General features: G+C 47.3%; 1 protein-coding gene across 1 annotated transcript in view; it reads left to right on the top strand.

The window, feature by feature from the left end:
* Positions 1 to 21,036, top strand: part of rsrc1 (arginine/serine-rich coiled-coil 1) — a 98,320-nt gene that overhangs the window by 31,823 nt on the left and 45,461 nt on the right. The window contains exons 5-6 of the mRNA XM_056610815.1: positions 4,302 to 4,338; positions 18,504 to 18,555. Coding sequence (XP_056466790.1) covers positions 4,302 to 4,338; positions 18,504 to 18,555 — 89 coding nt within the window. The remainder of the gene's footprint in view (positions 1 to 4,301; positions 4,339 to 18,503; positions 18,556 to 21,036) is intronic.

The raw sequence follows: 21,036 nt of genomic DNA, 5'->3' as shown, positions 1-21,036 counted from the left end.
ACCACAGTATGAAATAACTCTATTCAATTAAATCATTGTAGATGAGCATTTCTATTGGACTGGAACAGACTTTAAGAGATCCAAGGGGTTAAAGAGAGTCAAAGATGACCGGACATGAAAGCTTTCCGACTAGCCAGTGGTGAACACTGAATGGGGTTAAACTCACCCACACACACAGGACGGTTGGACAGGGCGAGGTAATGCATGGCTGATGAGGGCCGGCCTAATGGGCAGCTCTGTTAGCTGGAAATCAAACGACTGCCTCTGCATTTTAAAGTGTCTCTCTCTCTCTCTCTCTCTCTCTCTCTCTCTCTCTCTCTCTCTCTCTCTCTCTCTCTCTCTCTCTCTCTCTCTCTCTCTCTCTCTCTCTCTACATTGACTGACTAAAGATATTCATCTCCACTGTGTCACCATCCACGGTGTGGGGGGGGGGGGGGGGGGGGGGGGGGTTATTGAAAAAAGGGAGACTGTGGAGGAGGGTGTTGTAGAGACAAAACACAAAGACATAATGCAATTATTAGAAACTCGACCACAAATGACAGCTCATCTGACGCCCGTTGGGTCTATAATGAATTGTCGGCGAGCAGGGGCATCCGTGATTAGCGAGAAGGGGCGAAGTCTTTGAACCATGCAGAAGGCCGAGGTAATGGGAGACGGGGTATTGATGGGCGAGTAGGCACATAGGGAAGGAGAGGAGGCAGGTCCAAAGGAACAGGGGGAAAGGGGAGGTACAATCCTGGTCATCGGGGGCGGAGAGTCAGACTTAGGGATAGAGGGCAGGTGCCATGTGGTTGAGGTGGGGGTCTGGTAGACGATGATGGTAGGGTGGTTCTTATTGGTGGAGAGCACCAGGAATCGGAGTTAGGGTGAGTGTTAGGAGTGTGGGCGGACCTTTGACAATCCTGTTTATATCTTGAGTATTGAGTATTACGTAGGGATCTCCTCCTCCGTCCAATCCCCCTGCGCTTCCTCTCTCTATTCTCTCTTTCATATCATCCCTCTTTCTGCCTCTGTCTTCCTCACCTCCTTTCCTCTGTCTTTCAAATGTCTTCATGGTCTTGCCGTCTTCTTCCTCACCTTCACCGTTCCATATCTGGCACCCTATATCTCCGACCTGTGGCTGTTTTCTACCCCGTCCTATTATTGTAGTTTGTGTTTTTATCATCATCATTTGAATAGCATTTCCATGCCTGAATAGCATTTCCAGGCAGCCCAGCTCTCAAACACGCACACACGCACGCACACCCACCCCTCATTTGTACCTCCCCCCTCGGTATTGCTTGATGGCTGGCCATTTGTCTCAAAAAACTCCACGACTCCCGCAACGGCAGTTTAAGCATTGACACGGGACAAAATAATTGGATGCACTCTATGCACCTGTATGCCTATACGTCTCATCCCATGTAGTTTTCTGCACAATTTTTGTATTTCTGTGTGCGGATGTGTGAATGTCGATCTCTGATCCAGCCCGCTGTGGTAACATGCTGCTGTGATTATAGAGAGCAGCCGCGCTGTCTCTGCGGCCTTGTGCTACATGGCCATTACAGCGCCGGCCGGCCTCCACTACAAATTGGATGAACAGGCCCGGACACATTTTCAATATTATTACATTAAACCAAGTGGACCTTGATTGATAACCTAATATTGGCCTAATGCAAAACATCAATCATGGCAAGTATATTAATTATTTAATATTGTTGCCTAATTCAGAAATCGATGCTGCCTCTGCTGCTGCTGGCTGTGCGGGGGGGGGGGGGGGGGGGGGGGGGGAAGAGGGCGAAGGAGAGGGAGAGCGAGAGGGAGGGAGGGAAAGAAAGAAAGAGAGGGGGAGAGAGAGAGAGAGAAAGAGAGAGAGAGCGTTCCCCCAAGACAGGAGATAATATGATGTTTAAAAAAATAAAAAAGGGATGAGACAGTCAAATGACGTGTGCGTGTATGCACGTGCACGCTATGCACATGCACGCACATGTCAGCCGTGGCGTGTCTAATGGATTGAGCTCTCCCTCTGGCCCAGGAGTGGACAACAACAGTGGACAGAAGGCTATTGATGAAGTCATGTCAGGGAGAGAGAGCTGCAGAAAGACAGAGAGAGAGGGAGAGCTGTAGAAAGAGAGAGGGGGAGGGAGAGGAAGACTGTAAATGTGAGAAGCAAATTCATTAGGAGAGGGTTTATGAATGCTGCATCCGTAGCAAAGACGGAAACCCCCTAACGAGAAAATCCAGCGTTGTCGTACGGGAATGAGAGAGAACGAAAGAAAGAAGTGGAGAGAGAGAGAGAGAGAGAGGGGGAAAGAGAGGGGCGGAGAACGATGGAAAAGTCGTGACTCCCCCATGTTAGATTGTTTCCCACTAATTGCGCTTCATTAGCGGATTACACACACTGTCACCACGGTAACAAATGTGTTGCTGTCTGGCTGCCGAGCGGCCGTCATGTATAATGAATGTGGCTGGGTGTTCGTCAGAATGTAATGTAATTACGGCGAGATGAAGTTTGCCTTAAGTGGTTGACTCGCGTGCATACGACTAAACAGCAGCAGCAGCAGCCCTCGGTTCCCCGTGAAGGCATCCCTCCCTCGTGTTCTCCTCCTTCCTGTCGTCCAAATCGCTACCCATTTATTTTTATCGCGGATTCCTTTATGTCCTTTTAAATGGGGAAGAGGGAGGGTTGCCTTCCTGGTCTCTGAGGGTCCCTTCCTGGTCTCTGAGGGTCCCATCCGGGTCTCTGAGGGTCCCATCCGGGTCTCTGAGGTCCCTTCCTGGTCTCTGAGGGTTTTCAGTGGGGCTTCGCCTGTATTCAAGGTTGGAGTAAATGGAATGGATGGAGGGAGGGAGGGAGGGAGGGAAGTATTGAGGGAGAGTTTGTGTGTGTGGGAGGGGGAGGGTAGATGGATTAGACAGTGTGTAATTTTAGAGATGGTGTAGATTTACACTGTGATGCTGCTGGCTGCATTAGCAACTGAAGCCTGTCGATAAGCCTTGCATCTCCTCTCCTCTCCTCCACACACGCACACACAGACACACACGCCCACACACAGACACACAAACATACGACACACACACGAACATACGAAAAATCACACACACACACACACACACACACACACACACACACACACACACACACACACACACACACACACACACACACACACACACACACACACACACACAGCTGCACCCACACTGCTGTGGGTGGAGTTGTCAGTTATGGGTACCAGAGTGGGGGGATGGGGATATTATGGGATGGGCACTGTTTGTGTTCTCTTGATCTTTTGATATTCGCTGCTGGAAATGTAAAAATGTGCCAAATTTGCATCTATTATTTATTGCCAATTTGCTCTTTTTAACCGACTGTACCCTTCCTCCCCCACGATCTTCCTCTCTCTCATTCTCACACGCATGCACACGCACACACACACACACACACACACACACAGAGTTACACTCTCAAACTGCTACCATAATTCTCATACACACATTTTTTTTATTAATTTTTGTTTTGTAACCTCAGAGTTCTGTCTCTGTAGTGTAAAAAATATTATTACACCAGCCGGCATTGTGGCAACAGCTTTAACCCCAATACATACATACACAAAAACCCTCCCATTCTCAATCTGTGAGACTACTTCCTTAATCATATACCCACATTTCTTTTTCTTTATTTGTAGATAATATGATCAGTTTTCTCTCTGTAGTGTCAACATTAATCTTATTACAACAAGCTTCGTGGGCCCAGTATTAGTTCAGCCTCGTCGTTTGAGAGACACACACACACACACACACACACACACACACACACACACACACACACACACACACACACACACACACACACACACACACACACACACACACACACACACACACTAAAACACACACTAAAACACACACGCTGAGGAGTCATTAGAGTCTTGAGTCCCAGAGTCTGAATAGTTAACAATTAGCAGGATTCTTTCCTGTGTTCTTTCCTTTTGATGAACTAAAGTCTGTTTGATTTTCTCCAGATCAAGTTGTCTGTAGCTTATCCCAACTCTTCTCCCGCTATAATTGAGAGAAGATGAGAGTGTGAGGAGTACAACACTTGCTTCTCGTTAGCTCGTCCGCTTCAGCCACCGCTGGCTTTCCAAGCAACGTTATATTTGTTGATATTGCATACACGCGTCGATCACTTTCACATTGTTTGAGGTTCGGCAAGTAAATGCTCTTTGTTTCACTTTTTCCCTCGCACTTGCCACGACATGGTGCCTGGTGCCAGCACTTCATTAACATGTGTGCTAATGTGCTGTGCTGTTGTGTTGCAGGGACAACGCCATCATCAAAGCCGGTTTAGAGCATCTGGTAAGTTCTAATTTCCTGCTCCACATTCACACAGACTTTGATATATGCATCCCAAATGCTACAATGTGAGCTAAGTTACCTGCAGCTGTGAGTGTAATTGTGAGTGTGAGGGGGTGAGGGAGAGAGAGAGAGGTTTCACCATGTGGGGTTGGTTAATCCTGGTGAATTGATCAGGAAAAATCTTGGGGGATCCCTGCATGAATGTTCACAAACAAATACTGTGTTGTTGCTGCATCCTATGTAACCTTATTGCTTGTGTGCACACACATATACAAACACACAGCAGAAGCACACTTTCTCCCCTTTCACCTCCTGGGGCTGTCCTGTAGCCCCCCATGACCATGAATCCAAGGCCTGCATAAAAGCTCTCTCTGGGGATGCGGGGGTCGGACACTTCCAGGGGTTGGGGGTACTCTGGGCTTTAATACAGGGTCAGGGTGTCGTGACCACCAACTGGAAGAGGTCCTCGCTCCTCTTTTTGGGGTGGCTTATAGGGGGGGCGGGGGGGCACCCAAGGATCTCTCTGTATGCTCTGTATTCCAGGGGATGAATTATAGAACGGGGTCAGCCGGGGTCTTGGATCTCTGTGGACGCGGCGTCGCCTCCCATCCCCGCGCTCTGCTTGCATACTAAAGACAGCGCTGGCAGCACCCTACGCAAATGACCCCGCAACCCCCCCCCCCCTTCCTCTTTCCTACACACATGACCCTGAAACGCCATGCAAATGCCTGACCGTCGAAAGAACAGAAAAGAAGGAAAGGATGGAAAAAGGGAGTCCAACGTTGGTCGGTCGCTCTTGATTGCGTCGTCTTTAGCATGTCACAGACCGTTGGCCACAGGTCTGAGACCCCAGGTGGAACTAGTGATCTGTTACCGAGTGTGTATTGCCTCCTAATAGACCCCAAAAAAAATTCCGATTCATGCAAAACTATGATTGTGCACATGAGCCGCCGTTGTTCAATCCTTCAGTCTGCTTCAGAGAACCCAAGGGTTTCAGAACTTCCTTGGCACATCAAGGACATTTCCCTTAGGTAATGTGGGAAGTTATAAACAGAGCTTAAAAAATTACATCACAGGATAAATTACAAATTACCACTTTTGCAGGTGCTTATTTTTATGATGGAAGTCAATGGTGATAAAACGTTGACTTCAACCACTCTGAAGGTGAACAACGCAGAGTTGTCAAAGTTGGTTCTCATACAGAAACTGTGCATATGCAGGTATAGTACAAGTATAGAACATCTTTGGCGACAGGGGGCGCCATGACTCACAATCAAACAAAAACTATCAACCCCATTAATCAATCAATCGCAAGTCTGCTTCAAAGCGGACCAGGGACTTGAAACTCGATTTGCCTGCTCATTGGCCTTGCTAGCATTACCATGTTAGCTTGCTCGCTCATTAGGCCTGTTAGCATTAGAATGTAAGCATGCTCGCGGTATATTGCGTACACGATGAGTTGGCCAACCCAACCACATTCATTTTCTTCAAAAAATGCATATGCGTCGATATGTCTAGTTTCATGTGTTATGGATCTATTTTTGTTGGGAAAGACTTGAACCTATGAACATTCTTTCTTTTTCAATTTGCTTTTTTGTTTCATGTTCACTTAACATACTTCGATACTAACGTATTACAACCATTATTATATTTTAAACCATTATAGAAACTAGAACACGATCAACCCTCACGGATCGGGACGCAAGTGATCTGCGGACCGGCTATGCAAAAAAAATAAAAGTTGTGCGTTCACGTGATCGGCGCATGTTTAAACGACAATTCAAGTATTTAGCACATTGAGCCCCCTTTCTGGTTTGTCTAGGATGAAATATAGCTGTTGACACATAAATGTTGACTATTGGTCCTGTCTTTTCGAATCGCCCCTGCCTGCCTCAGAAGAGCTGGCCATGGTCATTCACAAACCTGTCCTTAAAACAACCCTAAACTTTCGTTTTCAGAAATGTGCAACTCACTGAGTGGTTAGTGATGTTTGTTGATGTTCCTAATCAAGTATCATAGTGAAATACAGTTTCTGTCGTGTTTTATTTGGCATTTTGTAAATCCCATTGAAACGGAAACCGGACCGGAAACGGAGAGGGCTGTTTATGTTTGGTTGTAGTCTTTTCGCTCGGTTCTCCGTATCAACAGTAGGGCTAGAACCGAGCAAAAAGACTACTACTAGCCCCCCTTTCCGTTTCTGGTCAACGAGCAATGAGTTTTCCAACAGGCATCAATGGATTTACAAAATGCCACGACAGAAACTGTATTTCGCTACGATACTTGAAAAAAAAAAGGTGAGGATGTCTGCATTGCCTGCGGAGACTCTAAACTCTCCCCAGGCAATGCAGACATCCTGAATTTAAAGTTCTAAATCCAGGTCTGCTGTGCTTCCTTTGGACACAGGTTTTTTATTTTATTTACTATCCATGTTTAAAAGAAGAAGGAATAATGCCTCAGTTTGCACTTTATATTGTTTTAAATTGTTCTAAAAAATATATTTTCAAAAAAAATTAACTCAAGGTCATCTTGAGTTAATTTTTTATTTTATGTGGATACAATACATTTTTTAAAATATTTACTATGCTTAAAGGAAGCAGGATTATTACCTAATTTTTCACTTTATTTTGTTTTTACACATTTGAAGATTTTATTTAAAGTCACATTTGTCTTGTTATCTTTTTTTTTTGTTGTTGATCCGAAAATGATCCGACCCCTGACCCGATCCGAACACTGAGTTTTTTGATCAGTTGCACCCCTAGTTTACATGCGACATTACATACAGAAATATGGCAGTAAATCTTTCCAACCATCATATTTTCCTGGTGATGTTGTATTGTATTAATGATGTAATGGAGCTCATAACATAGGAGCTGCCATCCCCCGTCTCCCTCTCCAAAGCATTTGAAAGGCTGTGATACATTGATGCATAGATCTCACACATTGCCACAGTCTTGAAAGAAACACTATTTCTGCAAATACACACAGAAACGCAGAACACCATTCTTCTAAGGGAGCAGAACTGACCAAAGTCACCTTTTAAATGTGCTTGTGCGCACCAGTTTGTGTGTGTAAACTCAGGTTATACACAAACTTATTAAAACTTTTTGAGCCCCTTAGATAGGTTGATCCTCCCTGGATATGTGTGAGAATGTTATTTGTACGCGCGTGAGCTCTTTTGGCAGGGGTTACCGTAGCCTTTTTGTGTGTGTTACTTGGTGTTATTTGGTTTTTCACACTAAGTGGACCCACAGGGATCACAATAATACGCTTGAGTTTGATAGTTTTTTATTTATTTTTTTACACTGACGGGCTGTTAAACGCCTGTGGTGATAGCTTAAGAGTTAAAGAGTATATTAACAATATAGTGCGCACACAAACACACCCAAGTACACACATGGACACAACCACACACATGGACACGCATACGCACACATGAGAGGATGGGCATCACTATGTTTGCGTATGCATTTGCGGAATTTGAATATGTGAATATTGAGTGTGTGTGAATTTATGGGTGTGTTTATACGTCTGGGCGGATTGCACCCCAGTCATCAGCGGCTTGAGGAGAGGTAGGCTCTCATTAGGATTCAGCACTGAGGACTGTAAATATTGGAGCTTGTCTCCCTCTGAGGATTGGTGTGTGTGGTGTGTGTGTGTGGTGTGTGCGCGTGGATGTGTGCGCGTGGAGTTGTCATATGTTGTTAACCCTCCTATTCCTCCTTCTCTACACCACTTCCTCCAAAATATTCCTCATTTGATATACTACTGTTGAATAGTGAAGCATCAGCTACATGCATATATATATATATATATATATATATAGCCCACTATACAGTCATTATAACCACTTAGCGAAGTCCAAGACAATTCTCTTAGCGATGGACCTTTTGCTATCTATCACTACCATTGTAATGGAAACAAATGAGTCTTCATTGTTTAAAACCAAACCAATTTGCATTGTCTATCAAGATCCTGTTTAAAGTAGTTTCAGCACTTAGTTTCGCAGAGTGAAGAGATGCATCCTTAAGTCTTGACGTGTTACTGATTTGCTCGGATAATTACGAGGACATTTGGGTTTTGGTTATGCGATTTGTTTCATCGCTGGGCTTTGTTTCATTTTTATTTTTTTCTAATTTCATGTGATTAAATGGATACGATGAGAAAGGAAGAGAGGCATACTAACTTTAATTGCTCCCAGTGCACCACTTTTCTTCTGCTACTGCGGACACACTCTTTCAATCACACATGGTGTCTCTCACTCACACACACAGGCACGCACATACACGCACGTGTGCACACGCACGCGTGCGTGTATATACGGGTATGTGCAGATGCACATACCCGTATATACGAACACAAAATGATTACCGAAACAAAAGCACACACACATACATATAGCACATCCACTTTCATGCAAACAAACAAGCACAAACCCATCCAGGAGAATCATAAGCCCAAATTAAGTCGGTTACATTATAATGTGCTATACCCGAGACAAACGAGTAACAGGAAATGTGAACAATCATAAAGAGAGAGAGAGTGAGCGACAGAGATAAACTGACAAGCAGCTGCTGAGGAAAGAGAGCAGAGGAGGAGAGGAGAGGGTGCCGATCAATCAGTACGTAAAGATTCAGTCTCACCAGCATGGCTCACTCACTCAGTGACTAGTACCACAGCCATGGGTGCTGGATGGGTCCCACCCCCCATGGGAGCCCGAGCAGGATGAGGTGTTAAGTCACTAATGGGGCAGATTACAGGCCAGTCCGGGGTCAGGGGTCGGGTAAGGTTCATGTTTTTTATTTCATTGTTTTGATCTACCGGAACAACCCATTAAACCCTGCTGGGAAGACAAGGGAGGAGAATATACCATGGTAGAAAAAAGGAAGACGTTTTATGTTTAGAAGGTAAAATAAATGAATATATAGCGACTTGAAGGTTTTCTCAGCAGACCTGCTGAGAGCAGATCAGTAGACGGGGGGTCCATTAGGGACTCTGGTCCCTTGGTAGGGTGAAGAGTTCAGCATGTCTCCTAGCCTGGCTCACCTACTGACAGACAGCCACCAGCATGTGGAGAGGCAAAACACACTCACACACGGACACGTGCACGCACGTGCACGCATGCGCTCGCACACCCAGACACCAACACACACGCGCACACACCACCACACACATTCACACTTGCATGAGCACATCAACACACACGCACACCAACACACATGCACGCACACACACCAACACACACGCGCACACACCACCACACACATTCACACTTGCATGAGCACATCAACACACACGCACACCAACACACATGCACGCACACACACCAACACACACGCACGCGCACACATCAACACACATGCACACACCAACACACGTACACACCAAAACACACGCACACAGGCAAGCATAAACACACAGATAGATGCAATGAACACGTGCAAAGAAACGTACAAAGACGCACAAATACCAGAGACGTAGACTGGTCTTCCATATCTACACTATACATTATGAATGTATAAATGAGGCCTCTATAAGCATCTATGCGTTAATGTATAGTATACGTACTGTTGGATGCCAAATAGTTGGACACATTAAATATCAATGGTTCTTGACACATATTTTATTTTCTGGCATTCTCTTTACATTTATCTTTCCATCTCCACTATCACAGACATTTAGCTTTTCTAACTTATTTTCCAGCTCCCTTCCTCTTTCCCTCCGTCATTTAATTGTACCGAATACAGAGTCAAAGACAGAGGAGAGAGAGGGAGAAAGAGAGATACAGGGCGAGAGATACTGTCATGCATAGAGCGAGGGTGAGCACGGCCAGATAAAAGAGGAAGGTAGAGCCAGACTGATAATCTGCAAACAGATTTCCATGCTTATTACACTAATGATTTCATCATATTTGATGTGGCAGTGGGGAGATGGGAGGAGCCATGTGGTGTGTGTGTGTGTGCGTGCGCTTGTGTGTGTGTGTGTGTGTGTGTGTGTGTGTATGTGGGATGGGGGTGGGGAAGAGGGATCTTCTCATCTCGCCGACACTGCTAAATGATGGAGTAATTTGAGTGACCTCTGACTTGGGGCTTGCCCATACATAATTGCATGTGGGTGGAGTGGTGGTGGGTTTGGCAGCACAACACCCCCCCCCCCCCCCCCCCCCCCCCGGCCCTTTACCAGTTTATCGGTGTTTTCTTCTTCCTTTTTCGGTCCTGCTGACCGGTTTCCCTTCCCTCCACTTCTGCTCCTCCATCTTGTTTCCCCTGTCACGCCCCACTCGCCGCTTCAACCTTTTTTTATTCCTCCCCCTCCCCCCCCCATGCCCGCCGACACCTTCGTCTCCACTATAAAAAGAAATAAAATAATAAGTGAAAAAAATCCCAAATAAAAGAGAGATTGCATTAATTTTCAAATGATGATATTACATTTAGCGTGGGGGCCTCATATATCAAAACGGGAGAGCTACTCCCGTACTGTATGCGCTTCATCTTAATGGTATCGCTGGATGTCAAGGGCATGGAGGAAATTAAATCGGAAAGTGCAGATAGACCAAAGGAGATATTATCTCTGGATGATTGCAGTTTTGATAGGTATTCCAGTGGATTTCATTTTCTCCGGGTGGGGAGAAGATGAGTTGGCCCGCACATTTGCTCATTTTTCTTCGACATGATTTATGCGAGTTGAGTGTAAAACCCCTCCTCCGCCAGCCCACCACCAAACACCACCAAACCCCCCCCCCCCCCCCCCCCACACCTCACCTCACCACCTACATGCGCACACCCCACAAACACACAACAACAACCCTTTTATCAGACACACCACACACACACACACACACTTTGCGGGATACACATTAACAGTGTTGGGTTTCTTCACGGTCAGGACAATGTTTGCGTGGGAGTTTGATTGTGTGTGTGTTTGAAATTGTGTGTCTATGTTCATGCCTCTACACACGCCTCGTTGTGTGTTTGTATTATTGTGAATTGCTTCATCGTCGCTTGGTCTTTTGTGTGCTTTTTTGTGTGTGTTGTGTCTGTGTGTGTGTGGAGTGTGTTAGGGCGTGCACGGTGGCAGGCACGGCAGAGCCATCAGTGGGAATGAATCCAGGGAGATGAGAGGGTGTCATTACTCAGACTTGTTTACATTCTAAATACGTAATGAAATCTTGTTGGTAATAATGACGGGGAATAAAAGTTTGGGGAATTGTAAAAGTGGTGAAGTTTGAGAAATGAGCCCCGGCCCGTGAAATAGCATTTGGGGGCAGGAAACGACATTATTATGCAGTGCTCCTGCCTGCCTTAGACATGAAGATGAACTGCTGGCGGCCCATAAAATGCTGTTAGCTCTAGCCTGAAGTATGGCACATTGTAAAAGAGGCCTGATCCCATATTGCCATTATATATAAAAGTATAGCCATACACAACATTATTTTTCATATAAGATGAGCCGGCATCAGGGACCCAGTCCCCCCCACACACAAATATACATACACACCCACACACAATCCCCCCCCCCCCCCCCCCCCCCCACAAACACACACACACAAACGCACACACACATATAAACTCTGCCTCCCTCTCCAATAGGTGGGATTTTTTTCCACTTATAAAATATATAAATAAACATATTGCAGTGGAACCCGTCTCTGCCCTGATCTTATAGACCTTGATATTAAAAACAGAAATATTGCATTTTCTAGGGGCTTGGCTTTTCCCTCATCCTGTTTTGGGTGTGGGGGGATGGAGAGGTGCTGGCTGGGGGGCTGCTGGCCAAACATAAGTCAACAAATTAAAGGAAATGGAAACAAATGAGACTTTGCGAATGCTTTGAGATGACTATTGAATAAATCGACTTACGCATACCTCCTCGGTGACATTGACTGAGGTCCCGGGTCAGACCTGCCTGGCACGGACACACCAACTGTTTGTTTTTTCACTCTATATTTTTGTCAACTTTTTTGACTCTACTGTTGGTCCCCCTTTTCATTCATAACCTCAACTTGAGTGTTTTTTTTAATTTAATTAAAGATGAACATAGCGTATTTAAGTATTTACTACTACTGTAATACTAAACTACCGTAATGGCGGTTGTCTTCACCTTGCATCATGTTTACAGTTGAATCTCAACAAAAAATATTTTATTTTACTAATAGCTGAATGTGACTGTTCCCTCTAATTCCTCAACGTCCATGTAAAAAAAACAAAACGTTTGTTTCTTTTTAATCACCGGATGCCCTAAATGCATCAAAAGGGTCTCCCCACCGACGGGTGTTATATACATCACGTCTTTAATCCTCCCCTTGACTCCTGTGATGGAGCATCCGCGGTCGTGGGCTCAGCCCGGGCCGTATTAGGCCTCCTGTATCCTGCAGAGTGGTGCAGCCGAGGCGGGGATGAGATGAAACTCTGCTGGTCGCTGCTCCGCGTGCCACGGAGCCGGCAAGGCAGATGATGGCTTACCGTGTCGGACGCTTGGAGAGCTCCACCAATCATACAACATGACCACCATCTCTCACACGCACACTAGCACGGGCACACGCGCTCCTTCTCTGTTCTTCGTTCTCAGTCTCTGTCCTGGTTCTCTCTCTCTCTCTCTCTCTCTCTCTCTCTCTCTCTCTCTCTCTCTCTCTCTCTCTCTCTCTCTCTCTCTCTCTCTCTCTCTCTCTCTCTCTCTCTCTCTCTCTCTCTCTCTCTCTCTCTCTCTCTCTCTCTCTCTCTCTCTCTCTCTCTCTCTTCTTTTTCTCATCCACCTGCTCCCCACTTCCTCTACGTCTGTCTTTCTTCCCTGACTTCCTACTTTTTTTTTTTTCTTCCTTCTTCTAATCCAAGCCCCTCGAAACAGCAGAGTGAAAGCAGTGAATGGGGTAGATGAAGTGGTTTCAAGTGAACAGGCGCACCCCACCACCACCACACCATGAATGAGTGGACACACACAGTGAGGCCAGGGAGGGTCCAGTTTAACGTGACATTGTGGATCTCACTGACGCAGGCGTGCACAGACACGTCATTTGTCTGCCTAAATGACGTGTGCTTGTGTGTGTGTGTGTGTGCGCGTGTGAGCGCATGTGTGTGGCCTCAGAGGCCCGCCTCGGTACTTAACAGAGGTTTAGCTTGTCATGTGAGGAGGCTCATAGTCTTAATGTAATGCAATACAAGGCCCTCTTTCTCGTTCTTGGCCCACCAGCACCCATGCAGTCGCCACTCTAAAGTTACACGGGTGGACTTCACAGAGGGTGTGAGAGGACAGATGTTGAGATAATGTGGTGTGATGGAGTGGCTGTCCTCGATCACCTGTGTGTGTGTGTGTGTGTGTGTGTGTGTGTGTGTGTGTGTGTGTGTGTGTGTGTGTGTGTGTGTGTGTGTGTGTGTGTGTGTGTGTGTGTGTGTGTGTGTGTGTGTGTGTGTGTGTGTGTTTCACACAGTGGGCTGAATTACTATTTATAGACCCCCCCCCCCACAAAACGCACATTATACAGGGCCATGACATTGTTTTCATCTTGGTCAGAATGAACTTATTAGTATTTTTCTAATGTGGTTGTCAGTGTCTATATTTGGAAGATGATGCAGACACTAAAAATTACACGCATCCAATGGGCCTTTCAACAGAGTGGGGCAAGAGCTCCACACGAGAGAGAGAGAGAGAGAGAGAGAGAGAGAGAGAGAGAGAGAGAGAGAGAGAGAGAGAGAGAGAGAGAGAGAGAGAGAGAGAGAGAGAGAGAGAGAGAGAGAGAGAGAGAGAGAGAGAGAGAGAGAGAGAGAGAGAGAGAGAGAGAGAGAGAGAGAGAGAGAGAGAGAGATTCTCCCCTAACACCACCTGGCCTATGTGATTGATGGCGGTGTGTACATTGTAAAAACATCCCTTAATGAACACACGCACAGCAGGAACCACGCATAGGAAACAAACTGCCACCTGCCGGGGCCCATAGCGTGCCCTTTCTTATTATATAGATCATTCTCCTGATGAGAGCCTGCTCCCTTGATGCTCCCGCTCTCCTTCAAGTGCTCTTTCATGGAGGCACTTATTGATCTCATTTGACTGGTATTGGAAGTGTTTTCTTTTTAGAGTAGTGTGTGTTCATGTGTGTGTGTGTGTGTGTGTGTGCGCACACACACTTTTTTCTTTTTATTTGTATCCCCAGGCACTATTATGTTATTAGCACTCTTATCGTTTACTGCATGGATTCACCTCATTAGGACCTCGGCTCGACTTATCACAAAGAAACAATTAGGATCAGTTGTGTGCTTTTTGGACCACTTCTATTTCATGCAGGCCCCGCCATATGAGCTTGTGCGTGCAATTGCATGCCCTGAAAACTTCAGCAATGTTGCAATCAACACCCACATTTCCACAGCACTGTGAATACAGTGCGGTGCACAGCAGGGCTCGTCCTCCCTTTTCTTTCTGCAACAGGACGGGTCAGGTGTACCTGTTGGCGTCCACCGAGGACAGGTCAGGTGTACCTGTTGGCGTCCACAGAGGACGGGTCAGGTGGACCTGTTTACGTCCAGAGGACACCAACTGCAGGATGGGGTTCTATCTCTCGGCCAGTAGGATCTACCTCCATCGGGTGGTAGATGGTTGGACAGGACAGGATACGGGGCTGGTCAGAACAGGATACGCTTACACAAGCACACTGGACAGTTCACCGCCCGCACGATTTGTGTCGGGTGGTTGTGGATTTGGCTTCTGAGAGGTTGATTCTGAACTGAAGTTATAAGTTATCAGCACTATTCAGAGTGCTCACGTGCCTTCCACTTCCTTCCTCTACACGGAAAGGTTGGGCGCTTTCTAAGTGGTGTGACAGCATTCACGTGGTCCCATCTCATTGTGAGGTGGGTAGTGTGCTTAGTTTCTCATAGTGCTTACTGGAGAAAGGTTTGGCCTTTTCCACTGTCAATGTCTATTCAGCAGCTGTTTTGGCTGGCCACGTAGGATGCATGTGCTTACACCACGCTGTGGAGGGATAGTTTAGTATGATTGTAGGCATATTCGTCTAGTTTCCCACCTGCTATACCCTCCATTACATGGAGGACGAATGCTGCTATGCACCGCACTGTATGCACTGTGCCGTGAAAAATGTGGGCGGGCCCACGTTGATTGGTACATTGTTAACGATTTCAAGCCCATAAAGCGAATCCTAGACGGCTACGCCTACAATCATAGAACCAGAGTTATAATAGCTATCGTTTTTCTCCGACGCCTTCCCTACTCACTTCTTCAACTCTCTTACTTGTGTTTCCAAACTTTCTGAATTTCGGAGGGAATTAATAAATCTTCTCCCTCTCTTTTTCACCATGGTGATTATCTGAAGCTCGAGCAGAGTAGACATTGCCTTTCACACAATTCTCTTGCTCTCTCTCTCGCCGGTTCTTTCTCTTGTCTCTTTTTTCATTATCAGTCTCTTTCCTTCTCTGTATCTTTCTCAATTTCTCTTCATTGTCTCTTTTCTTGTTCTCTCTCCCTCTTTCTGTCTCTCATTCCGTCTCTCCCTCATCATGGTCTCCCTTTCTCTCTCCCTCCCCCTTTTTCTCCTTCCCCATAGTGCCTCTCTGTGTGTGTGTGTGTGTGTGTGTGTGTGTGTGTGTGTGTGTGTGTGTGTGTGTGTGTGTGTGTGTGTGTGTGTGTGTGTGTGTGTGTGTGTGTGTGTGTGTGTGTGTGTTGTATGGGCGCAGGTCTAATTGAGGGGAGAAGTCTCTTCAGATGCGCCATCCGCTTCTCCCCCAGCGGGGCGGACACAGAGCCGTCTCGTGGGAGCACAATTACCGCCGTTTTATTGTTTACTAATGAATTACACACACACACAAACACACACACACAGTTGCAGTTCACACGTGCCTGTGGAAAAAAAAAAGGGTTTAGTGGGATGCAAAATAATTTCTTGTGTATAATTGCTTGTGTTTGTTTATGTGTGTGTATTCACACTCACAAGTGTGTGGGTGTTTGTGCTCGAGCACTGCTGTTCCGCTATATTTTCCGCAGACTTCTAAGTACCTTCTATTGCATTAGTTGTTATTGTAATTCGAGATTAATTATCCCATTTCAGCCTTCATTTACAACTGGAAGCTGTGGGCCTGCAGTCTTTCCCTCATTAGCCATTAATCTGTTTTCTCTTGCTTCCTATATTTAAGACCTGGCGAGGTGTGTGTGTGTGTGTGTGTTGTGTTTGTGCGCAGCTTTGTCCGCATGCGTGTGAGTGCATATGTGCGTGCGGGAGAGGGTGTGATTTAGCCCGGCACATGCCTTCGGGCCAGTGTAAACAAATGCTAATTTAATTACCAAGGAAATGTCATAATAAGCTGTAACTAAGATGATCGCTGTGCACACAGTGATCCGGCCATTTAAGCTGTCTGATGTGTGTTATTACTGTAGGATACTGGTTACACCAAAACTAAACTCTTTGCTAATCACTGCTTTGTGGGGGTTTGTGTGTGTGCGCGTATGTGTGTGTGTTCGTCGGCACGTGTGACCACGTGCACGTGTACATGCGTGAGTGAGGGGTTATAGATATGGCTGTGTTGAGAGTTTTCCCCTATCTCGGTATAATAGAGATGGTAATTTAAGCTGTCAAGCAGTACCCGTCGATGTGATTGTGATCCGCTGTGTCACCGGCACACACCCCGCCCCCCTCTGACTCCCACACACACACACACACACACACACACACACACACACACACACACACACACACACACACACACACACACACACACACACACACACACACACACCCCTCCACAGATAAAATGTGCAGCAGGTAGTGTGTGTGTGTGCAGGGCCCCTTGACGTGTTTTCCGTCTACGACACGGCGCCTTGACACCGGCACATTAAAGGGGTCATTATATTTCCCAGACTGCCGCAGAAAAAGTGACATTTTTACAAAGTGACAAGTTTACAGTTTGATAAATGTGATGTCTGCGGCGGCGGCTGGGATGGGTAGGGAGGGCAGAGGTGCTGCGGGGGGAACAAGAAGACGGGGTGTCGGAAGGGGAGGGGAGGTAAGGGGGGGATGGGTGGTGGAGGGGTGCAAGTCGTCTGTCAGCAGTGCTCTGGCCGTGTCGTCTAAATGATCCTCCCAGGCAGGGCGCTCACATCCCATCCCCATTAGCATTTAATTCCTCTCTTATCCTAAACACAGCCTCCGTCGCAACGCAGACGGGGAGAAACAAGAAAACAGGCCACGGGGAGCAATCTGTGGTGGGGGCCGTCTTTTATAGAGTCGTCACGCAGTTGACTTTCCTCCCCGACAATTATGACTCTTCATAAGAAGACTAATAGTGAGAATATTGGAACTACAGCCAATCACGCTGAGGACCAGTCAGTAGCAGGCAAACATAACTACCCTTGCCTACTGATACAACCGTCGTATCAGTCAGGCATGTAGCCCCCCCCCCCCCCCCACACACACACCCATGCACGCTCTCACGCACGCAAGCACGCACAGACGCAGAGACGCAAACACACACACACACACACGCACACACAGACGCACACACGCACAGACACACATGCGTGCGCGTGCACAAACACGCACGCCAGTGTGCACATGGATACACCCATGGCCAACAAGTGGCGGGATGGCAAGTGTGTGTAATCGCTCTCTCTCTTCCTCTCTTCTCATCCAATTCTCCGTAGACCGGCTATCGCAGGCTTTTGTTTTTCCCTCTGCGTTTCCCCCTTTCTTTTGGTCTCTCTCTCGCTCTCTTAGCCTCTGTAAGTGTCTCTGTGTGTCTCTTGCTCTTTGATCGTCCCCGGCGTGTCAGAGTGTGCCCTCGTTCGGCTGCCTGCGTGACTCCGCCATCCCCAGGCTGTCTGCGCGGACGGGCTTAGCGGGGTTTTAGTTCCCCCCTTTCCCCTCTGTGTTGTCTCATGGTTCATGGTTAACATTTAACAACGGGTGCCCAAAGGGACAGAGGGGGGGGAAATTGAGGGGGGATGATGTCTGTATGCATGCACACTGTGTGAATACTGAATAATGTTTTTGTGGTCTTTGGGCTGCTCTCTTTTAGTGTGTACAAATACGATTTACTTCAGGTTTTTTTGCTCAAAAATGGTCAGGCACCAAATCTCAGTCAGGTATATATTTTGTGCCCCTATGCCCCAATAACCATCATCTCTCTCTCTTTCTGTCTCTCTGTCATTGTCTCTCTCTCTCCCCCCTCTTCCAGACGCCAGCAGAACAGGCCAAGGTTCGGATGCATATGGTTCTACAAGCGGCAGGTAGGCGGCCACACTCTCTCACCCCCTCTCTTTTTCTCTCTTAATGATACGCCGACAATACCTTTTCACGTAATGTATTTTTAAATCACACACAGAAGCCCCATCTTTCCCCTTACTTTCTTTACACTTTGAGACTTTCCAATAGTCAGCGCAGTTTCTTTTCAAACACTCCCTAGCGTAAATAAGTCATGGATGTCAGCCTGTGCCTCCGTATTCATATACTCCAGTGTGTGTGTGTGTGTGTGTGTGTGTTTTTGGTGTATATCTATATATACAGTACATATATTATCTATACTTCAGTGTGTATTCTTAGGCCAGGGCTTGGAAGCCAGATGGGACAGGCAGAGATTGACTGTGGAGAGAAATGTCTCCGTGCATGTGTACAGTCTCTCTCACACAAACACACACACGCACATACACACGCACGCACACACACACTGTACCACAGGCACATACATGCACGCGGCTTAACCCCTCAGAACAGGGTTCTACTTTCAGCGCAGGAAATGTATGAAGGAGCCCGGGCGGCTATACATCACGTATAGATCAGCCGTCAGCTCCCCTCTTACCTCAGCCAGGGCCCAGTCTCTCCTCCTACCGTAGGACATCTCACCTCTCCTCTGGTTTCACTCTGAAGAACAGATACTTTCCTCTGTGTCCCCCCCCCCGCTCCCTCACGGACGGGGTCATTATTATTCATTCAATTGAACATTCAGATGATTCTTCTCTATATGATGTGAAGCATTCGGCCCATAATGCGGTTCAACATACATCCCTCCCTCCCTCCCTCCCTCCCTCCCTCCCTCCCTCCCTCCCTCCCTCCTGGCGGCTAATGTGATGCTAATGGCCGCACGGCATCATAAAACGCAGAGGGCGAGTGCAGCAGGCCAGGGCAGACGCAGGGCCCACAGGCTACACGGAGGCAGACGACAGAGGGTTTAGTGCTCCGGGACCGGTCTCTGGCTTTCCTCTCTCTTTTCCCAGACGCTTCCCACTGAACAGGTTTACGGCCCTAATCAAAGACCCTCTCCCCCCCCCCCCCCCCCCCGCGCCGGGCCTCTCCTAGGCCTGTCAGGGTGGCTGGGACGGCCGTATTATCGCACACAGGATCACCTGCGGGGAAAATCCAAACTGGATTACAGATTGTGTCAATGAAGCGGTGGTGACAAAGCCGTAGACAATGGCATCCTCTGTTGTTCGGCTTTCGTTGTGTTTGTTTGTGTTTATTTGGATGTTTATTTTTTTTCGGTGCCTCTCCCGATGCCCTCTCATCGCTGCGGTTGTGACACATAGTTCCCTAATTGTAGACCATATTTGATGTATGCTTATTGATTCTGTGTGTGTGTGTCTATTAGGACATTATTAGGATCATTAGGAGCATCTATTGTCTACTCTCTGAAGCCAACAGATGGATTACTCACAGACCCCCCCCCCCCCCCCCTCCACTACTCTCTCTCTTTCACTGTTCCCCCCCCCTAAACACCAGTTCACTCGTTCTCCGTTCTCTCTATCTCTTCAAAAACGGACGGAGGAAGATAAAGACGTGGTGGAGGGGCAGTAAGAAGCAGCAGATGTTTGGAGGTTTTGTGAATGTTAATGTCCTGACGTAACCCACCGCCCCGGCTTAAACCTGCTCCCCTGTTCCTCCTCCTCCTCCTCCACCTCTTCTGGCCCTCCTCCTCCTCCTCCTCCCACCACCTCCTCCTCCTCCTCCTCCTCCTCCTCCTCTCTGAGCGCCCGCCAGCCTTTGCCTCTCGGGGTCTCCTGACATCTTTTAAGCCTGCTGCTCTCTTCTCCTCTCCATCCTCTCCCTCTCTCTCTCTCCCTCCCTCCCTCTCTCTGTCTCTCTCTCCCCCTCCCCTCCTGTTCCTTTTGTCCATCTATGGACTCTCCCTAGTCAGTAGAGAGGAGATCATCCCCTGGCTGAATCAGCTCAGCTCTTTGTGTCGGGAGGGCTCTGTGGACCTGTAATGAGCCCCCCTCGGCTGGCCCGCTGGCCTGCTTAGCGCTCTCTGGGAGCTGCCTCCGTGTGTGTGTGTGTGTGTGTGTGTGTGTGTGTGTGTGTGTGCGTGTTTGCCTTTCTGCTAGTGTGTCTGAAGAAGTGGGAGGTTGGTGTGTGGGGGGTGGGGGTGGGGGTTGGAACACTGGCCTCCTATAAAAGAGTTGGACCGATATGTTTATGGGTCACTTCCTGCCTGGCCTAAATATTCAACATGCACGCACTCACACACACAAGAGTGCACACATGCACTGCACGCCTCTAGAAAGAAAACCCACTTAGTGATTTAATTGATACCAAATGGAGTTTGTTTTCCGCAGTTCTTCTTGGTACTAAGAACGAGTTATAATTTTCGTGTCTCAGATGTTTGGTCTACTTGAGTTGCGTATAATGTTGCGCACCTACCAAACATCGGCTTGTATTCCTCGAAGGACAGGCTACGTCTCAAGGCGTACAGCAGCCTATTTTTAGGGATTTGGTTT

This window comes from Gadus chalcogrammus, chromosome 16 (assembly GCF_026213295.1).
Source record: "Gadus chalcogrammus isolate NIFS_2021 chromosome 16, NIFS_Gcha_1.0, whole genome shotgun sequence".
Taxonomy (NCBI): domain Eukaryota; kingdom Metazoa; phylum Chordata; class Actinopteri; order Gadiformes; family Gadidae; genus Gadus; species Gadus chalcogrammus.
This window is presented reverse-complemented; position numbering and strand designations above follow the sequence as displayed.